At 36.8% G+C, this 21,329-nt stretch overlaps 1 protein-coding gene across 1 annotated transcript; it reads right to left on the bottom strand.

Moving 5' to 3' along the window:
* Positions 1–1,621: 1,621 nt before the first annotated feature.
* c2cd3 (C2 domain containing 3 centriole elongation regulator) lies at positions 1,622–20,585 on the bottom strand. The gene is made up of 33 exons (XM_082179785.1): positions 20,396–20,585; positions 19,841–20,107; positions 19,088–19,245; positions 18,750–18,940; positions 18,036–18,163; positions 17,584–17,710; positions 17,339–17,476; positions 17,059–17,206; positions 16,333–16,418; positions 15,940–16,134; positions 15,705–15,814; positions 14,962–15,080; positions 14,739–14,870; positions 14,185–14,634; positions 13,892–14,043; positions 13,370–13,613; positions 13,109–13,286; positions 12,843–13,026; positions 12,093–12,265; positions 11,850–11,985; positions 9,286–9,554; positions 8,793–8,873; positions 7,821–8,441; positions 6,694–6,993; positions 6,457–6,595; positions 6,261–6,325; positions 5,938–6,143; positions 5,078–5,211; positions 4,852–4,995; positions 3,943–4,133; positions 3,043–3,868; positions 2,637–2,745; positions 1,622–1,957 (listed from the first exon to the last, which is right to left on the bottom strand). The coding sequence occupies exons 1-33, from the start codon at positions 20,445–20,447 to the stop codon at positions 1,826–1,828; spliced, it is 6,585 nt and encodes a 2,194-aa protein (XP_082035911.1). The 5' UTR covers positions 20,448–20,585; the 3' UTR covers positions 1,622–1,825.
* Positions 20,586–21,329: the final 744 nt, after the last annotated feature.

Raw genomic sequence — 21,329 nt, 5'->3', positions numbered from 1 at the left:
ACAGCATCTTCAGAGGTGTAAAGTGATCTTGATGGCATCCAACTGTTGGCTTGCAGAGCAGAATTTAGCGAATCAGCCGCATCTGTACAATTCTAAAATTCTCTTAGCTGAAAAGTACCAGATTCTTGGTCAAATGGTGTCTTCAATGCGACGCAAACAGAGAAAGCTGGGTAGGTTTTCTGTGTGATGAGATTATGCTTGTAATATGACGTTTTTTTTTTTTTTACTGTATAACTGATGTAATGCTTCTTTTGTGCCACATGCAGAAACTTTACAACAGAAACTCAGCCTTAGAGCGATTCATAAGCTTCTTAAGGAGAAGACCAATCAGTCCTTGAGTCAGTCTGAGGTACGTCTGAGATATGATTCATGAAATGCAGATTTAAAAGACTTTTCATCATTCATCTATCATTTCAAAGCTTGATTGAGATTTCTGTCTTCCACTCTTCAGAATCTCTGGCTAAAATTCACAGAAGGAAAACTTCTGCTGACAGATTTTGTGGAATCACTTCAAAACTCTCAGACATTATGCCATCGACATTTTATTCAAGCTGAGAAGATCCAGAACCTCATCCTACAAGCACAAATATACAATCAAGATGTTGATTTTTCCCGTCTCGGGCATCATCCAGACTTCATGGACTCACCGACCATGATCAATGTTTTCAGTGGCATCTATCCGGTTCTCTTACTGCCTGGTTTCCAGTATCCGCATTTATCTCCGATATCATATCTTCCTCCTCTAAAGCATCACGGCTGTATCGATATATGCTCGACTTTGATATCCAAAAATGAATCGAGCCATAAACAAGGTTTTTGTAAGTGCACCGAGACTCGCCGATGGCCACAAAGACATGCTGCTTTACAGCCACTTGACAAGATTCAACCTAACATTCACCAGAAGCCCTAGTAAAGCTGTAGTGATCTGGGAACTCTATATAAAAAAACACTATAGTTTTGTGAATTTGGAGTAAAACTAATGTTCGTTTCATTTCAGAAATGTGTCTCATTGGTCATCATTTAATGTATATCAGTCAATGACTGGCCTGGTCTCTAAATATACATTTTTACATATTAGTCAAAAAAATAAATACCACCATTAACAATATTAAGTAAATATTGAATTTCTACTTTTACAGTTTAAATAAACAACTTGTAATTTTTAATAAGTATTTATTAATTCAGGTTCCACTAGGTAGTAAAATTGTTAATAACTGGTATGGTTAAGAGTTTTCATCTATTATATTTAGCCTAATTTGCTGCCATTCTCTATGGCTTCAAGTCTGTCAATTGATTCATCTGGTTTAAAAGAAGGTCAGCATGAGATCCAGTTCCTTGATCAGACTCATCTCTCTAATTAGAGCTCATTAAACAGGCTGAGGGGTTAAAGAGAGGCTTTTGTCTGACTGTTGGCTTCTTTTGTCTCTGGATAATACTTTGGTTACATCACTGTCAGTACGTGCTATTGTCTGCAGCAGCTCAAATTGGGCAATTTTCTCATCTGTCAGCTAAATGCCTAAAGCCTTTGAACAGCTCAGTCTGACAGCCTTTACCTGCCACAGACAACTGACAATGTCAAACTGAACAGTGAGAACGGGACCTTTAAAAACAATCACCCGTATACGGAAATACAAAATTATTTATTACAAAAATAGTTTATTACTGTAAATAAACAACTTTTTTAATGCATACATTATCCAAAATTCCTGTTAGAAAGCCATGTTGCATTACGTAAGAAATAAATAAGCATAAAAAATTCACATACTTTACATGCAAATAAAAAAATTTAAATGAAAAACAAGCACACATAAATCAGAAGATTGTACTAACTTCCTTCTGTAAAATTTGAAGCAAATATTTTTGCAATTCTTTTGGCCTCTTCACTCCTCTGTGATGGAGGGATGCTGGGTCTTGATCGAGGCATTCTTCGATATAGATTTACAGGATTTAAAGTCTCCTAAAAGAAAGAATTTTGAATAACTAAATCATGACAGCTTTAAAAAAAAAATTTTACTAAACCATTTTACAAATAAGAAAGCATACCTAAATCTACTGACTGATGCCTAGGATGACCCCAAAAAGTTTTTGTATAGGCATAAATGGAATGTACTGTATATGAACAACAGATCAGATGAATAGATGAATGGATGAATGAATGGGCGAACGGACAGACTAACAAAAAAAAAAGAAAAAAAGAAACATCCTGGGACGGGTCACAGGATTATTATTATCATTAACTAAAACTAAAACTATTAAACACATTTCTGTTAACTGAAATAAAGCTAAAATAAAATAAATAGTTACACTTAATATAAATGAAACCTAGAAATGTTGCATTGACCTGAAATAAGTTTAAGTTGAAACACTAACTAATATAAAACTACAATAACACTGTCCCGGGGCTAATCTTCACACTTATATTCTCTGGCAGATTCTTTACAGAAAACAATTATTAAAAAAATAAATTAAAAAATTTAAAAAATAATTCACAACAAAAACAAGCAAATGCATGAACTAAAGGATCTTTAGTGCCTTAATTAAATCTGAAAAAGTGTTGTTTTATCTATAATATATAGTCTTTTACCAAACGGTAGCAGTAGCTTTATTGAAACTTCTAAAAATGGGAGAGTACTCACAGATTGAGTTGTTGCTGATGGAAAGACAGGTGCCATCCTCAAAGCCCTCATGGACGCCTCCAGATGGTGTGCCGACAAGAAGAAATTTGGAATCTCTACAGATTCAGAACTGCAAGGAGGGGTTTAGCCAAAAATAACAAAGATATCGTATAATAAAAACAGCAGTTTGAAGGATATTCCCTGTCTATGTTAGCTTTTTTTGAACACTGCCCATAGACTTCAATTGTAAATTCACTTATAATGGAAGTCAATGGGGCAAGTGTCAAAGCAAGTGTTCTGTTTTTTCCAAACTGAGGCACATGATGACATTTTTCTGAAGTAATCAACAGCATGCCACATATGCTGTCAAAAGAACTTGCATATCTTTAAAATGCTGTTTTGAGTCATATAAAGCTCGGAAGGATACGGTTTTGTTCTCCTCTCAACACTTTTATTCTCCGTTTCTGAACCAGACTCTGTAGAGGGAGGCGAGTTCGGTTTCTCATCCCTTTCTTCAGGCCCACTGTTACTTAGGTCATAATCTTCAACCTCACTAATGCTAGAAAGAGCACCGTCTCCATCTGGAGAAGGCTGCTGTTCCCAATGATCTGTGGCAATAACGCTTTCACTCCTAAATGCATCAAGATCAGTTTCAGATCCTTCACAGATATCGGAGTCAGAAACAATACCTTGAAATTCTGGAATCAGTGACTGCCGGTTAACGTCTGGAACAAGTTCTCTGCGGTTTCCTTCCTCTCCTCGAGTCTGGACGGTGTCGTCATGAACGTGATGCTGCAGTAACTCCAGACTCTCCAGAGATCCCATATCTGGGTCAGACAGTAAGCTGGTCCAGGGACTGGTTCTGTCTGTGACTGAAGTGACCTCATTGAGTGTTCTGGGCTCTATTAAAGTTTCCTCAAATTCTTCATGCTCATCCTCGTCTTTATCCTCTTCTTTACACTCATCTTCATCAGATGAGTGATCGCTGGAGCTGTGATGGAGCTTTTCATCTTCAGGAGCAGCTGGTGACTGTCTGATCTCTGCATGAGCAGGAAAGCTAATGGGCGAGACTTCATCTTCATCCTCCAACATCATGTCTGAGTCTTTATGAAAGCGTGGCTCTGTCTCACAGCTGTCAGACTCCGATAATATCAGCTGATCGACCCCATAGGTTACATGCTCATCAACCGCATCAGGAGTGGTGGACCTTTTAAGGGTAGTCGGTGCTTCTTCCGTCTGATGTTCACTTAAGCCTGATTTAAAATAAATACTGAATTAAAAAGTGCCCCTAAATAAACAGGAATCACACAAACAGAGAACAACTCACCTTTAATGATGTTATTGACCTCTCCCACCAGCTGACTGGACTTCAGTAGGAGTTGTGTGCTGTCCATCTCTGAGTCCCTGTGCTCTTCCTGCCCGGAGGTTCCTCTCAGCTCACTCAGCTTTGGGAATGTTGGAGTGGACAACTTCCGGCTGAAATATCTCTGAATATCATCCAACTCGCTGAGGTTTTTCCTTAAAACGCAAAACAAATTTCATTAGTAATCAAAATGACAGATGAATTGGAATGAATTGGCAGTCCACATAAAAACCTGAAAAATTATATTCATATATTATTGCTTAGTTAATCTGTTAAATAGCATAGTAAAGTAAACCTTTGAATCTGACAGCTGGACTGAAAAATACACTACTGTTCAAAAGGTTTGGGTCCATAAGATTTTTAAATGTCTTATGCTCACCAATGCTGCATTTATTTGATACAGTAAAAACTGTGTTATTGTGAAATAATATTACAATTTAAAAAGTACTGTTTTCTGTTAATATATTAATTAATTCTGTAATTTATTCCTGTGATGCAAAGCTGAATTTTCAGCATCATTACTCCAGTCTTCAGTGTCACATGATCCTTCAGAAATCATTCTAATATGCTGATTTAGAAGCATTTCTTACTATTATTAATGTTGAAAACAGTTGTGCTGCTATTTCTTAAACTGTTTTCAGGATTATTTGATGAAAAAAAAAGTTCAAAAGGACAATGTTTTAAAATAGAAATCATTTGTAACACTGTACATGATATGGTTTCACTGACATTAAATGCCAGTCTTTGAATGTTATTTGGAATACATGTGATGAACATGTAAACTGATATTTGTACTTCATATGGACTCTGATAATTATCTGATGTGACATCTTGACCTTTCAGCCAGGAAGCGGAGGATAGTGTGAGGGCTACCTGAGGGCAGAGAAGAGTGTTGAACTGGATGGGTGGGGATCTCCAGCCAAGAAGGAGCGAGATGCTTTCTCACCCTCATGCAAAGTCTGATGGAACATTCTTATGTTGTCCATGTGCTCGTCATGGCGATCTGCCACACTGGATCTGACAAAACATCCCCATAAGTATTATTTCAGATAGTAAATCTGATAAGGCAGATTCTATACCATTTTCCCAAAATAAATACCTGTCAGAGAGCAGTCTTTCAAACTGATCAGGAGGCGTGTTGATCCTCTGTTCTGAGAATCGACTAATGTGGCTGGGGAAGCTGTGGTACGTAGCTGTTGTTTGATAGCAGAGTGGAAGTGCACTAAAGAGAGCCTGCAAAATACACAATCATGTGTGACAACAGTATTAACATTTTCAGCTGGAAAAAACAGGTTATTTATTTGTATACACTACCGGTCAAAAGTCTGGAATAATTAAGGATTTTTTATGTTTTTGAAAAAAGTTTTTTTATGCTCACCAAGGCTGAATTTGTTTGATACAGTAAAAACAGTGAAATATTTTTTACAATTTCTATTTCTTAATATATTTTAATATGTAATGTATTCCTGTGATGGGAATAAAAAGCTGAATTTTCAGCATCATTACTCCAGTCTTCAGTGTCACATGATCCTTCAGAAATCATTCTAATATACTGATTTGCTGATCTGTTATTATCAATTATTAATAAAGGTTCCTATTTTCATAAATTTTGAAAAAGGTTTTGGCTGCTTAATCTATTTGTGGAAACTGCAATACATTTTTCAGGATTCTCTGATGAATAGAACATTCAAAAGAACAGCATTTATTTGAAACGGAAATCTTTTGTAACATTATAAATGTCTTACTGACATTTTTAATCATTTTAATGCATTCTTACTGACTAAAAGTATTAATTTCTTTCTTTTTTAAAACTCACTTAACCCAAACTTTTGAATGGTAGAGTGTCAGAGTTTCCACAAAGGTATTAAGTAGCACAAAACTGTTTTCAACATTGATAATAACAACAACTGTTTCCTGAGCACCAAATCAGCAAGAAAACAAAATCCATTAATGGCTTACACTCGAGTCTGGAGCAACAGTCTCGTGGGCCGTCTGTCTCTGTGCCCGGAGGTCATGTACTGCCCTCAGAGGAGACACAGACACCTTTAGCTGTCCCTGACACTGCCCGTTGAAATCAGTGATGTTATACCAGCCACAAACGGACTGAAATCCAGACAGAAGTGGTGACAGGTCCACAGACACGAATCCAATCACCCGCTCGACCTCTGCAAAGGAAAATACATTGTAAAACATTTTCTGAAGAAAATATGTGAGGTGCCTGCCCGTGTAAAAGTTGCCGCCACAATGCTAGGGTGTTGTGGATGATTGCTATGTGTCATTACCTCCTTTATGCCAAACTTTAAAAACCAAGGACTGCTGGGGATCCAAAAGTAGCTCCTTCGACAGTCTGAAAACAACAAACAGCCATGTGTTTACCATGGACCCTTTGCATATCCAGTATATATAATTTTTAGATTTACAATGTTTCACAGTTTGTGAAAATGTCCATGAGAATTGCATGGGTTTAAATGGGTTTACCGGCATTCTTTCTGATGATCCCACACAGGACAGTCACTGTCTTTGATCAATTCTGTGGTCACTGTGCCTGGAGCATCGGTGGTGGCGTAGGAAACACAGCAATTAGGCAACCCTCCACCCCGCTCAGCAAGAGGACAACCTGAGGATGACAACAGCATTTATATGTCATAAAGTCAAGGTACTTACAAATGTGAATGAAGCAAATAAAATAAAAAAACATAAATGTGGTTATTCTACCTTTCAGACTCAGATGCATGGCTCTGTCCACAGTAATGTTGGCCATGAAGGTGTCCTCATTGATGAGTTCTGTGGATGGTGGAGAATCGGAGCTCACGGCTGATTTGATGAGGGACTGAGATTGTCTAGACAGCACTGTGGTGGGGAGGCCTTCTTCCTCCTCCTCCTCTTCTCCTGAACTGTTGAGCTCCTCAATGGCTTGAGGCTCATGTGGTACAGAGTCTGTCGTCACAGTGATATGGACTCTGACAGCAGCACCACTCAGGTTTACAGCAGAGCGCTTGAACAGAGGATACACACCTTGATAAGAGAGAAACAGCCATTAGCCAGAGGAGATGAAATAGCAGAGCCCTGACCCTAACCCCACCAAACACCTTTGGGATGAACTGGAATGGAGATTGCGAGCCAGGCCTTCTCCAACACCAGCTCCTGACCTCACAAATACTCTACCAGATGAATGGGGACAAATTATCACAGAAACACTCCAAAAAGGAAAGCTTTTAAAGCAGCAAAGGGGGTACCAAATCCTTAATGTCTATGCATTTAGAATGCGATGCCATTACAGTCCCTGCTGGTGTAATGGTCAGGTGTCCCAATACTTTTGGCCACATAATGTTTATTAAAATAGAAAACAATTATTTTAATCATTTTAAATTGTAATAACATTTCACAATATTGCTGTTTTTAGTGTATTTTTGTAAAATAAAGCCCGCCTTGGTGAGCATAAAATACTACTTACGGACCCAAAACTTTTGAACGATAATGTATTTTTAATATGTTATTGTCTTGCAATTTTAGGTTAAATAAAGGGGAATTCATCATGTGGTAACACTGTTGCTGTATAATGATTTTATAATGATAATATGCCAGCATAGTATTATATTATAAAGTATTATAAGATTTCTTTCTAATTTATTAATTAATAGTTTATCTATAATATCTAATTCAGTAGCCCTGAATGATATGATATGATATATGTGCCCTTATTGCTTTGAATTAAACAGAAATATAAATGGTCATGTAAAACTAAAATCACAAAAGTTTTTGAATAATATTATAGTGAATTAGGGGAAAAATAAAATGTTGCTCCTTTACAGGTAAACAACCAAAAGATCAAATAACTCTACCGCTGATTGTTTGATGGTGCTTCAAGGTCCAAGCAAGAGCAGAGAGATCCACAAAGGCAGAGCCCACCAGACGGTCAGCATTATGAGGTCGGACTCTCTTCTCCTTCCCAAAGGCCACCCACAACTGCACCTCCAGCCTCTCCTCCCTCAGGTACCAGCGCAGGGGTTGAGTTCTTCTCAACACCACACTTCTGCTGCCCTGAAATGCCACCGTGGCTAAACCCTCTTCTCCGTCACTCTCTTCTGGAACAGGATGTCTAAGTTCTGAGCAGAAGGTCTGCTGGTCGTACAGTTTGTATCTGTAGTAGCAGTAGGTGGAACGCTGTAAGTCTTCATGTCCTGGCAGCAGCAGGCAATGGATGGGCAGCCACACTCTAGGCATGGAAAGTGATAATGCCAGAGACTTTGTGCTTTCTTCTAAAGTATCTTCGTCCTCTATATCGGCCTCATCTTCACTGTCTTGCCCCACGTCCCATCCGAGTCCACGGGCCGAACTGATGACTCGCTCTCTATCTGCATGATGGGAAAAACTGATGGAGATTTCAAGCCCTCCTGCTGAAGTCAGATAGTGAGGTGACGTTGTGCTCTGAGGTAGAGAGAGACTGTACCAGCCAGATATACCTGCAAGAAATATATTTTTTCCAAATATTATATCATTTATATCCTATTAATATTCAATACCTTCATATCAGATAAATATAACAACAAAAATATGGCCAAATAAAATGGATACATGGTTAAAAGTAAATAAATTATACATTAAATAATGATATATCTAAAAATGAACAATACAATATAATGATCAACCAAACATTTAAATACTATATTCAATACTTTCATACCATAAATACATAATTATTAAATAAAATAAAAATATGTAACGCTAAATAAAAGTGACATTTCTAAATGCCAAAATACACATAAATAAATAATATTATATACAAATATTATTATTATACAATACTTTCATACCACTTCTTTTCTGAATCAGATCTGCAAGCTTAATTTTCACAGTGCCCAAGACAGCATCCTTCGATTTTGTTGTATTGACCACTACAATGAGATAAAAGAAACTTACAGTACATCGTATTTATAGCACTGAAATGGAGTGATCACACTAGTAATTAAAAAGTAAATGTTAAAATGTTACTAAACGGTAAGTGTAAAGACAAAACATTTATTTTTATTTTTCATAAATAGCAAAATGAAAATATCACTTGCAAAAAATGTAATTAAATAAACTGAACCACTAATGTAATATACAGTGATATGTTGATCCTTAAAACACAGAACTACACCCACAAACATAGTTTGCAAGATGGGATTATATAATGAATGGGTGCTTGTCATGTTTTTGTGGAGTCATTTGTAACCTAAAGGTATAAAAACTTCCCTGACAGAACTGTATCATGACAAAATGACATCTCCACATATCTGTCTACCTTTCCAAGTTGGGTTAACTCACTTTTGCGTGTGTCTCTGTTGTAAATGGTGAAGACGGCCACTGCCTCCTGCAGGAGTTCAGCGAGACTGACACTCTCCCCGCTGTCTCTCTGCACCAGCAGGTTACAGCAGAACTCTGCGTGATGTTCAAACTCTGGGCAGAAACTTCTGGCCGCCACACGTGTGCTTCGAACCTCACTGTCCGGCAGGAAGGACAACTGCATGGTGATGAAGGAGTTGAGCCCCACTTCAGAGTAATACTGCAGCGATCTGTCTGTATCTGCAAGAACTCTGAGAAACAATAGAAAAATGCTATATTAAAAAAAACACAATAAAAATGCTTAAACTGTACTTCATGAAATGTTAAAGATGATGATGATTATTCGTTGATGTTTTGCACTGGAGACAGTCATATGCAAATGTATTTAAATCCCACAATATCCAAACAAGCCATTTTTGGAGCTTGATTAAATAAATGCTTTGTTTATAATGACTAGTGCAAAATGCCCGTGCAAAATCAGTTTTTGTGTGTGTTTTTAGTAATTGTTGGTTTGGTGCCCGTGAAAGAGACTGTGAACGCATTGAATTCAGGGAGCAGGCTAGGTTACTACAAATGATGGCTGTGAATAAACTATAATATTCAGAAGTAAACAGTGTAGCTGACTGAGTGTTTATGAATACCACAACCTTCTAAGTGCTAGTGCAAAATGCCCGTGCAAAATCAGTTTTTGAGTGTGTTTTTAGTAATTGTTGGTTTGGTGTGTTTGAGTGCTCATTGTTACAATTACACACATATTTGTGCATGGTAGAAAGCACACAGTGAACTCCGAGAAAACGCTATGCTTGAGGAAGCTTGTGAATAGGCTACTACAAATGATGCCCGTGAAAGAGACTGTGAACACATTGAATAGGATATGTTTAGTTGGTGAATAGCATAGGCTATCGTTACACAGTAGCGATAACTTTAAGCGCACCAGAATGAAATATAATATTCAGAAGTAAACAGCATAGCTGACTTACAGATTCTGTTAACATCCACAAATGAATAAACGCGTCGATTCAGGGAGCAGTGCAAAGTGCCCGTGCAAAATCAGTTTTTGTGAGCTGATCGCCGTCAAAAAAGTTCAGGAGATATTTCTTAGTGATGGCTGATTTCAACAGTTTCAATATGATAGCATTTTGAAAAAAAAGTGTCATGAATTTATTGCATTTTTGGGGGAAAATAATCCGTTTTTATAATAGATCTTTGAAAATCCAAATCTGGATTTGAATTTTATATGATATTATAACCTAAAGATACTATGTGAAAGTTTTAAACAGAAAATAGTGTTTTTCATCTTGCCACTTTCTTGGTAAAGAAAACACATTTTTACTCAAATTAATCAAAATGGATTTATCACATTCTGGAACCAGAAAATAGTGTTTTTCATCTTGCCACTTTCTTTGTAAAGAAAACACATTTTTACTCAAATTAATCAAAATGGATTTATCACATTCTGGAACCAAACTATAATATTCAGAAGGAACCAAACTATGTTTATTTTTAAACCACAACCTTCTTGGGGCTTCTTTGACCGATACAACCCTCTAATGTCAGAATGTTTATTTTTAAACCACAACCTCTGCAACATGACATCATGACTTTGCGTAAACATACACGCCACTTTCAAGTCAAGTGGCGTGTTATTTATACGCATTTTGAGCTATCCGCGTGTATGTCCACGCCGAAACGAACCGTCATCTTCCGCGTGTATGTCTACGCCGTTAAACGTCAGAGTGATTCCGCGTGTATGTGTACGCCGTTAAATGTCCGAGCAAAACTGAGCAAAATGTATATCTACATCTGGGGAGCAATATTTTTTTTCCTAGGATGGTAGGGGAACACTCATAAATGGTATTAACCCCAGTGACGGGTAGGTTTAGGGACGCGGTTGGGGTAGGTCATATATATTTATATATACAGTAATGTAACGTTAAGTCACCGGCGTTGATAAACACGCTGGAAATCAATTATGCGTGTTGATAACACGCCAAAAATGGAAATACGAATTGGCGTGTCATACATACGCCATTTCATGAGATCAGTCTCTGACCTTTAAAAAATGATATATTTAACAATATCTTTAGCATTTCTCATCCAAACAACGTCAAACTTGGCGCTGCACTTACTCGTGACCGTAGCGAGACACCTGTCAAGTTTGAAATCCATCGGACTAACGGTTCGAGAGATATGTGGTTAACAGACATACACACACACAGACAGACAGACGTTTCTGTAATTTATAGATAGATGACATTTTAAGCTATGAAACTTGCAGGATGTTTTAATGGTACAAAGACTAGTATATATCAAAAGATCAAGGCAAATTTGAGTTCTCATGTCATGACCCCTTTAAATCAATTTAAGGGCAATTCCACGCAAAACTGTCACATCCATAACGCCAACACAATGCCATGGTATTTAGTTGGCGTTATGGATGTGACAGTTTTGCGTGGAATTGCCCTTAAGCTAGATTGATGTGTGGAAAGCATTTGGGGTAATTGTTAAAAAACCTAAAGGCTCAGATTTGAGGTAGATTGACTCACTTGGCTGCAGCTTGCAGCCCGGCTGCTCTGTGCACCTGCACAACCAGTACCACTCTGCGGGACGGCACAACCCCACTCTTCACTCCGACACTCCTCATTGGTCGAGACTTGTACTGAAGGCTCACTTCAAGCAGCCCTACAGGCAAGTAAAAATAGATTTTTTTTGTTTTAAAAATTTCAAATTCATATTATACTCTATATGCTATCTGTATGCAGTTTTAAATTAATTAGGCACACGACTACCAGGGGACTGATGCTGCGTGTCAACAGGTCGGTCAGTTCTTGGGACCAGAGGGAGGGAGAAAAGTTGCGCATCGGTTTGACCCTGTTTCTGCATGGTTACCATAGCACACAGTTTGGACATGGGAAGCAGTCCTCTGGCTACTAGCTGATCTCTAACATTTGGATAATAATACCTGAAAAAAAAAATTATAATTAATAATAGCCCAGTAAATAAGTCAATCACAAGACAACAAACAATCACATAATTGCCAAATAAAGGAGACATGCTTTTAAAGGCTACAAATGTAAAAAAAAAATAAAATAAAAAAAAATCAATAACAATATTAACAAATAAAACAAAATGTTTTTAAATGCTAAAATGTAAATGTAAAGTAAATAAATAAATACAATTAAATAAACTATTGTCAAATAAGGGACATGTTTTTAAATGCTAAAATGTAAATAAAGAAAAAGGAAAAAAAAGACATCATAAAAATACTGCTAAATAAAATATATAAATTATTACATATTAAATGATAAAATGTAAAAGCAAATAAATAAATTAATAAATGTAAATATTGCCAAATAAGAGACATGCTTTAAAATGCTAAAATGCCAAACATAAATTAATAAAATTAATAAAATGTAATAAAAATATTGCCAAAAACAAAAAGAGTTGTTTTTAACGTGTTTTTAAATGCTAAAATGTAAATAAAAGTGTCCAAGAATAAATAAATTAAAATTGAAATATAATTTCTACATTTACTGTACCTGCACCAAACCTCAAACTGCACTCCTCCTCCATTCCTCAGTCCCCGATTGGCCAGTGAGCTTAACAGTATTCTTTGCACTGGGAAGTCAGGAGGAGCCAGTAGGACATGAGTCTCATTATGTCCAAACACAGGGTCAGGTACACAGAGAGTGGTCTCAGTGCGGTATGCCTTGATGTCCACATCTGTGGAAAAGAAAGTTGGTTGAGCTAAACAGAAAGACATGATTTAAAGCTCTTTGATATAGTCAGCAAGAAAACAGCTTACTGCTCTCAACAACATGTGGGTCCATGTCCTCTCTCGACTCATTTTGTGCTGGGAAGGAGTACTGGATGTAACAGTCAGCCTCTCCCCACACTGTGGACTGCAGAGGCGTCAGACCCTTCACTCTCTCTACTCGGATCATGAAGACATGCTCACGCAGAACATCTGCAGTGGTGCTGGCCTAAAAGAACATTGATTTAGAAACAATTTAGGCTTTATTTTTAAGCATCAGTGCTGCTTTCGGGAGTTTTAAAGTGAACTAGCCTTGGTTTCTACATGTGGTCGGTGGTCTAACATGTGTGCAGGTCGAGGCAGTGGTGACACGCGGGCCAGCTCGTCATCCCTCATTCGCTGCAGTGCCGTGATCTGCTGTGCTAGACCCATTGCTAGACACACCCTTAGGTTTCCACGAGTGTTGCCGGTGAATACGTCAACCACAGGCATATAACTGTCCACTCCAACCACTGGATACTGAGACTGCAAGAGCAGCTCAGAGATCTTAGGGTCTCTGAAGACAAAGTAAAAAGACAAATTATGTTCCAGTGTAATTTTAATATTATTAATCAAATTTTGATATTTTCTCTTTCCATTTTAATTCTAATTTTAATAATTATATTTTATTATATATTTATTTCACATATTTATTGCAATACGAAATGTTAAGAATCTACAATAATAATTAAAACAATATTATAATTAATATACTGCACATAAATATAGCAACAAATTTCATATAGATAATGTTATACATATAATATAATATAATATATATATATATAGACCTACCTGAAGGACATGTAGAACTGGTGGAGAGGTAGTTTTACTAAACCAAGGAGTTTATCATGATCTGAGCTGCTGGCCCTCAACCAAACTTCAATGACCACCATGTTGTTCTTCATTCTCTCCAACAGTCTGCTGGTCAGTGCGATTGGAGTCACCTATATCATTAAAAAAATTAGGTTAAAAACATTTAACATACACCAGTTTTTCACATAATTATTGGATTCCTGATGATTTCCACCACTAACTAATATGGCTAAAGCCTGTGAACTTTCCTCAATTCTCCATTGTGCACAAACCTGAATAAAGCTGAACGTTGGATGTTTATGACCCCAGCTCACCGACGATCGAGCGGTTTCATCGGATTCGAGGAGCTTACAGTTCAAGTAGATATTGGGCTGCATGGGTGCACAGTTAAAATCTTTCCCATCAGGCACCATGAGCAACATATGAAGCAAAATCTCAGTGTCTTTCACTTCCTGACGCAGAGGCTCATGAAGAGAGCTCTGGTATCTGACGTGTGGTGATGTGGAACGAGATCTGGTTGGAGGTATCAGAATACTCTGGACTTGATGAACACCTGCACGAGGAGACGGGTCTCTCCTGTGGTCGCTCACACATAAACCCTTCTGCCCACCATGCTCTTCAGTCAGACGAGAAGAGAGAGGTCTTTGTGGACTCAGCATGTGCTTTGCAGGTCTCTTTTTGGTGGAGAAATCATTCTTGTCTGCCGCTAATTCGAATGAAACCTTTACGAACAAAGAACATGGTGAAATATAGAAGGAATATGTGGGAAACGATTGCTGGGTTTAGTAAAATCTCCTAGATTTGGTTCTTATGAGTGATGAGTTACCTTCAGAGGACCAATTGCCTGTTTATCAGAGTTTCCTTCCGGCCTTTGAACAGGCAGGGCAGCAGAAATGCTCAGCGATTCACTCTGCATCATGGATCTCAGAGGAAACATCGCTGTCCCAATGAGAATGGGCTAAACAACAAAGAGGACAAATAAGAGCCTTTGTTTTTTAAGGTTTGTTTGAGGTGTAGTATATTTAGTGGTTGGCACACGCTGCACTTACTGTCTTTTGAAGGCTATTTCTGGAGTAGATCTTGAATGTGACTTTCATCTCCCACCACTGTTTAATAGATGACCTACTGAACCTCACTGGAAACAAACTTTGGTGCTGAAACGTCACCACTAAAAAAAAAAAGAAAAGAAAAAAAGAATCACCAGATCGTTACACTACTTATTGGTTAAACTCTCTTTTGTTAAAGTTACCTAAAGCCGGGTGCACACTGTGCGATGTATAATAGTCCTTCACGATTGTTGCTTGTCAGACTGTATGAACATGATCATCACTGTAATCCATGTCACACTGTAAGATCTCAGTTGTCATTAATATCAAATTGTACGGCAGTCAAGACGCGTTAAAAACGGACGCACACAAAACTTGTCCGGAGTTTTACATCATCAATCAATGACATGATCGGTGACAGTGGGCTGCATTACACTCGGGATTGAAAAGGTGGCTACAAAGAAACCTCTAACGTTAATTTTGGTGAAGGCTTGTCTTAAAAAACGAAGACAATTTGACGGTCGTCGTAGGACAAGTCACACTGCAGGACTGTGAGTCAAATCTTCTGACACTGCCAGAATTTCATCTGAGGTCAAATTTGATCGCAACTGTCATTAATCGACTGTCGGTGAACATGTCAAACTAACGATCAAAGACTTCAGATTTTACTCTAGGATCAGAGGATTTTTTTAGGATCGTGGCTAAAATGGCACAGTGTGCACCCAGCTTAAAACAAATGTACTCACCGCCCTCTATTACTTTACTAGAGACAACTTTTGTAATCTCTGAAGGTACTTGTTGAACATCCTCATATCCAGCAGAGACCAGTGGAAAGAGGTATTCTACAATATAAAAGCTAGTTGGACAGGACAATTACAAGTCAGGTTAGTTTTAAAACACTAAAACAAATTTCTAGCCACTGTCATATATATATATATATATATATATAATATCTGATATGAAATATTCTAAATGTCATACCATTTCTTTGTGGTGAGGGGGCGAGGTGGTCTTCCTTTTCTAGAAAGACTTTTTGAAGTACTCTCAGTGGGAACTTTTAACTCACTGATGGTAAGCCTGGCAAAATGAATATCTCCAAGCAAAGATATTTTATCAATGCTAAGTCCAGAGAGATCATCTCCTGCTTTTGAATGCTGCGCATCATCAGAATCAAGCCTTCAAAAAAACATCGGAAATTTACACAACAGCAGATATGAACAAATAATTTTTAAATGTATTGTATTATATTCTGTACCTTTACACAGATGTGAAAACATTTACATATGTGTTTATTATTATTCTTTTCTATGTAGTTTTCTTTTATCTTCAGGATATTGAGTTTTGAGCATTGGTTTCTGCATAAGTGCAACTGACCGGGTATTTTTAGCTGAGCTTTTGTGTTCTGGCTTCCCTGCTGGGCCCTTCTCCGGATGTTCCTCTTCCAAACATTCATTTGACATCTGAAATAAGAAAAAATATAGAATTACGAAGTTTTATGTTTAAAGTGCCCCTATTATGCTATTTTAAAGGCTCTTCATTTTGTTTTGGTGGTCTTCTACAAAAGGTTTACATGCATCCAAACATTATAGCATCACCTCTTTTCTCAGTGTCAGAAACAGATTGATAAAGAATTCAGTCTCTCTGAACCCTTCCTCAGAGAGCCTACACTTCTCTGATTGGTCAGATGACCCAGTTTGATGTGATTGGCCTATTGCTACCATATCTGGATTTCAGCTCTTCCTGAGCACTTGTATACACAGTGATACGAACAGTAAAGATGGAGTCGGTTTTACCGTATCAATTCGAGCCTGAGTCCTCATCCTTTAGAAGTGCTTGCAAAGGGGATTTGCTTTACAGTGTCTACTTGACATGATGACAACACAAACCAAACTCTTCCAAGCCTCAGATAGAACTAGTGTTTGACGGCGGGTCAAAGAATCGCTTCTTTCTTTTGAGAGACAATGACTCCATTTATTATGCACTTTGATCTTTGAAACTTTGCAGAACTTTTACTGTACATTCACAAACAGCTATTAAACACTACACTTTAAGGAAACTACATATAATAGTCAGTGTGCTGTTCTTCATTGCATGACTTACAGGAGTTCTGTAGAAGAGGTTTTCAAGAAGACTCTGATCATATTGAGGGTCGTTGAGTTCACTGTCCATGAGCACACCGCTGTGATCAGAGAGAGAATCTGGGAGAGAACCCTCGCCGTCCCAGAACTGCAGTTCAGATCCATTAATACTGAGGAACAGAGCCATTACAAATAATTTTCAAAATTTCCAAACGCAGACGAAAACATTAAACTCACTCTAAACGATTTCCTTCAAGTTACATTATCTTCACTTAATCTAAAGGTAGAGTAGCGTTGACTACCTTCCCAATAGCAAGTCCACTGCCATGTCCTCTGTGTTGACTCTATTCTGACTAGGTTCTTCGAGGTCCTGAGCAGGATGGTGGAATTCCGATTGAAGGATGTTCTCCAGAAACTGTCCTGACGAGGGCCTATCTGGCCTTTTGGAGGAAGATGATGTTTAACAAGATTTATCATTAACATTCTACTATTCTGCTGTCTATTATGACCCCTGATTGGTATGTAAATGAAATAAAAGTGATCATACAAAACGTCAATGTTGTCTTTAAAGAGGGTCGTGGGAACGTCCTTAATAGGAACATCTGACTCCACATCAGACTTTAAGGCTGAAACCACCATGGCATTTCTGAGTTTGCTACCACGCTCCAGAAGAACTGAAAAATACAACAAAATAAATAACATATATCGCAAATAGGTAAACTACTTAAAGAAAAATAAAAAATGTATTAAAAGTAGGTTAAAATATTTTGAATAAATTTAAAAGAAAAACTCGGGCTCAGTCAGCAGAATTTGGCAATATTAATTTAGTGATTGGCAGATGATCTTTTAATTTGACCAATGTTAAAATTACTTATTCTAAATTCTATACTTATTCTTATTCTATACTAAAACAAAGTATTTCATACAAACTTTTGCTGTGTTCAACAATAATGTCAATATGATGTTTTAAATTCAGTGAATCAAGTTAATGTGTTTTACCTGACAGAAGGTCAACAGGTGTATGGCTATTTGCCAGGAGATTTTGAGAGGAAGCAGGTTTAGGTTTTCCAGTGGAAGACGCTGGCAAGATACTACCACTTCCTTGAAAATACAAGTAATCCTTCCCTCTAAAACAAGAATATTGGGGGGGAAAAAGATCATTGTTAATTAAAACCAAATCTGTTAAAAAAAAAATCATTAATTGAAATAAAACAAATAAATAAAATATTAGATGAAAAAATGTAACTTAAGAAACTTAAGTTTCTTGGCCACTAACTGAAATAAAATAAGTTGAAGTTGAAGTACTAAAATAAAAAATTAAAGCTAAATAAAAAAAACTAAAGAAACTAAACTGAAAATTAAATCTGAAAATATACACATAAAATCTAATTAAAATATTAATACATATTTGTATTATATAGTATAATAATAATAATATAAATATTTCTCAAATAACACTGGGGGATAATCCATTTCCAAATAATTTAAACATTTTTCACTTACATTTCTTTTAATAAGATCATTTAAATATTTTATCCATATTTTTAGTATTTTCATTGAACTTGTCTGTTCATAAACCACAGTCTGAAACTGATTACAAGATCAGTCATAAGGATGAATGTTATTGCAGTAGAACAGCATGTCAACTGAGTGGTCTAGTCTGTTCCACACTGTTCATTCAACAATCAAATCATCCAAAACATAAATACAAACCTGGGCATGTGACCGGAGCTGCTGCCAGCTGTCTCCTTCACACTCGGGGGAGCCTGATCCAGAGATGGCAATACAGGCATGTTCTGGTCACTTTTTACTCCAGGAGCCTGTGCGTCGAGGCTCATATCAGTCGTGGGTACTGAACTACTGCTGTCATATCCTTCTGTTAACGGTTCCAGGGCAATCATGACCTACAGTACATGTGAAACAATAACACATAATTAAACTGAGAACCTAAAGAGTGAGAAAAAAAACTTCTGCAGAAAACAGTGAATTTGATCAGATGAAAAAATGCAAACTCAGCTGAGCTCAATCTTACAGCTGAGCATCTCACCAACCTGAAGCTCGCCGAGTTTTTCTGAAGTCGGCGAAACAAGTGTGAAATATCCATTTATGGAGTGAGACAAAGAGAGCCGGGCAATGCCAGGGATTTGAGCTCGAGCTAAAGGCAAATGATCAACCTTTGTAAGCACATCCAGCACCAATGAGCCCATATCTGTGAACAAATAAATATTATATTAAGTTATGCATCATGTGATGAATAAATCTACACATAAGTTTAAAGGGATAGTTCACCCAAAAATGAAAATTCTCTCATCATTTACTCACCCTCATGCCATCCCCGATGTTTATGACTTTCTTCAAATAAACACAACTTAAGTTTACTTAATTTTTTTTTTACAAAAAACACTACTGAACTTAGGAAAAATAATCCATCTCTATGAGTTCATATAATGCAAGTAAATGGATTTTGCTTCAAAAGACGCTGATTCATCCACTGGTGTCGTATGGATTACTGTCATAATCGCTGTGTTTTTCAAGTATCAAACTTCACTTGCATTATATGGACCCATTATATGACCCAAATTTATGAACCATTTATTATTTTCCTAAAAAATCTTCTATTTGATTATCTTAAGAAAGAAAGTGATATATGTCTGGGATGGCATGAGGGTAGGTAAATGATGAGAGAGTTTACATTTTTGGGTAAACCAACTATCCTTTTAAATGTCTCTCTAAAAAGGGAGTGCCAACAATCAACCATTAAAATACACTATATAGACCTGTAATAGCAAGCAACCAAGTCTAACCTGTCAAATAAGACGTCAGCTGTTTTGGTCCACATCGAACTGGAAAGCGGGCTGTGGATTTAACCCCTTTCTGTTCAACGTGTCCATCTCTAGGCCTGAAGAAGGTGCCATTGGAAGACTCTCCCCACCATCTGAGCCTGATCAGAGTCACAGGAGGAGCTCTGATGATGGTCCACAGCACTTTACTCACTGTCACTCTCAGAAAACATCTCAGCTGGCCTTCTACCAGAGGAGGAATACTGGTGGATGGAGACACATCACTGAGCACTGCAGAGTGTGGAGAATAACACAGATATGAAGGTCATGCAAGAAGAACAGCCATTTCAAACCTACCAATAGTTTTTTCAATTAAACATTCCTCGACTCAATAAACAACAAAGAAGCATCAGTTTGTCTCAAAACGGACTGTCCTACAAATGCTGTCTAAGTAGGCAGCTCACTAAGTTTTGAGACACAGCTTTTGTCCTCACTAGGGTTAAGTTACGATACTTTAAATCTCTTTAATAGACTGTTGGATTAGCGACAAATAAACACCTCCACACCAATGTAACTGACCTCTTTTTCTGTTGCTTACACCCTTTGGGGGTTTCACCTTTTTGTTCTTCATCCCTCACATCGAGAGTGTACTAAATAATATTATCAATGAATCAAAACTATCATACTTTATTGACAGTTGCATTAACAAACACAATACCGCTGAGCAACAGCACGACCAATCAAAGCGCAGAACAACTTCTTCTCTTTGCTTTGACGATCAGTCAGAGGATATTCTAGCGCCGCTAAAGGAATTAAGTGGAATTACGTGAAATTACAAGGGAACAACAAGGAGAAAAGTGATACCGCGGACGTTTTAAAAAATTACCAAACCAAAATGTTAAAATATAATAATCGTAATCCCAAGATTACTTATTCTACTTATAGCATTCATACTTATATGTACAATTACATTAACTAGTAGCCTATAATAAATAATACACGACATGACAATTATGATTTTTTGTTTATATTATGCAAAGTTAATAAGGCATTAACTGACACTTAAACTGTACATAATAATAATAAATAATAACATAATTTAATGTAACAATAGGAACATTCAATGTAATTTTGTTCATATTATTTAAACAGGCATTAACTATGACACTTAAACTGTAAACAAGAATAAATAGGGAGTACAGTAAAAGTACTAACCCACAAGTTATTGCAAAAAAACAAACAAAAAATCATTAATTGAAATAAACATTAATTATTGCCTTGCCAACTAACAGAAATAAAATTATTATTATAGTAGTTATTATTTTATAAATTCATACTAAAATTACTTAACTAAAATAGAAATAAAAAGTTAAAACTAAATAGAAGTGTTTTTAAAAAACAAAAAAATTAAATTAAAACTAATTATGAAATATGAAAACAAAAGCTAATTCAAAATATTAATAAATAGTTCAACAGTATATATACAGAAATAACGCAAAAAAACTAACAAAAA

The sequence above is a fragment of the Leuciscus leuciscus genome, assembly GCF_965113295.1.
Source record: "Leuciscus leuciscus genome assembly, chromosome: 9".
NCBI classification, from domain to species: Eukaryota; Metazoa; Chordata; class Actinopteri; order Cypriniformes; family Leuciscidae; genus Leuciscus; species Leuciscus leuciscus.
Note: the sequence above shows the minus strand (reverse complement) of the source record. Positions and strands in the feature narration are given on the sequence as shown.

Coding starts and splice junctions, on each gene's coding strand:
- c2cd3 (XM_082179785.1), bottom strand. CDS start 20,447: ATGAAGAACAAAAAGGTGAAACCCCCAAAGGGTGTAAGCAACAGAAAA. Junction 11,986..12,092: donor CACGCAGCATCAGTCCCCTG/GTAGTCGTGTGC, acceptor ACTTGCCTGTAG/GGCTGCTTGAAGTGAGCCTT. Junction 1,958..2,636: donor CATCAGCAACAACTCAATCT/GTGAGTACTCTC, acceptor TCTTTCTTTTAG/GAGACTTTAAATCCTGTAAA.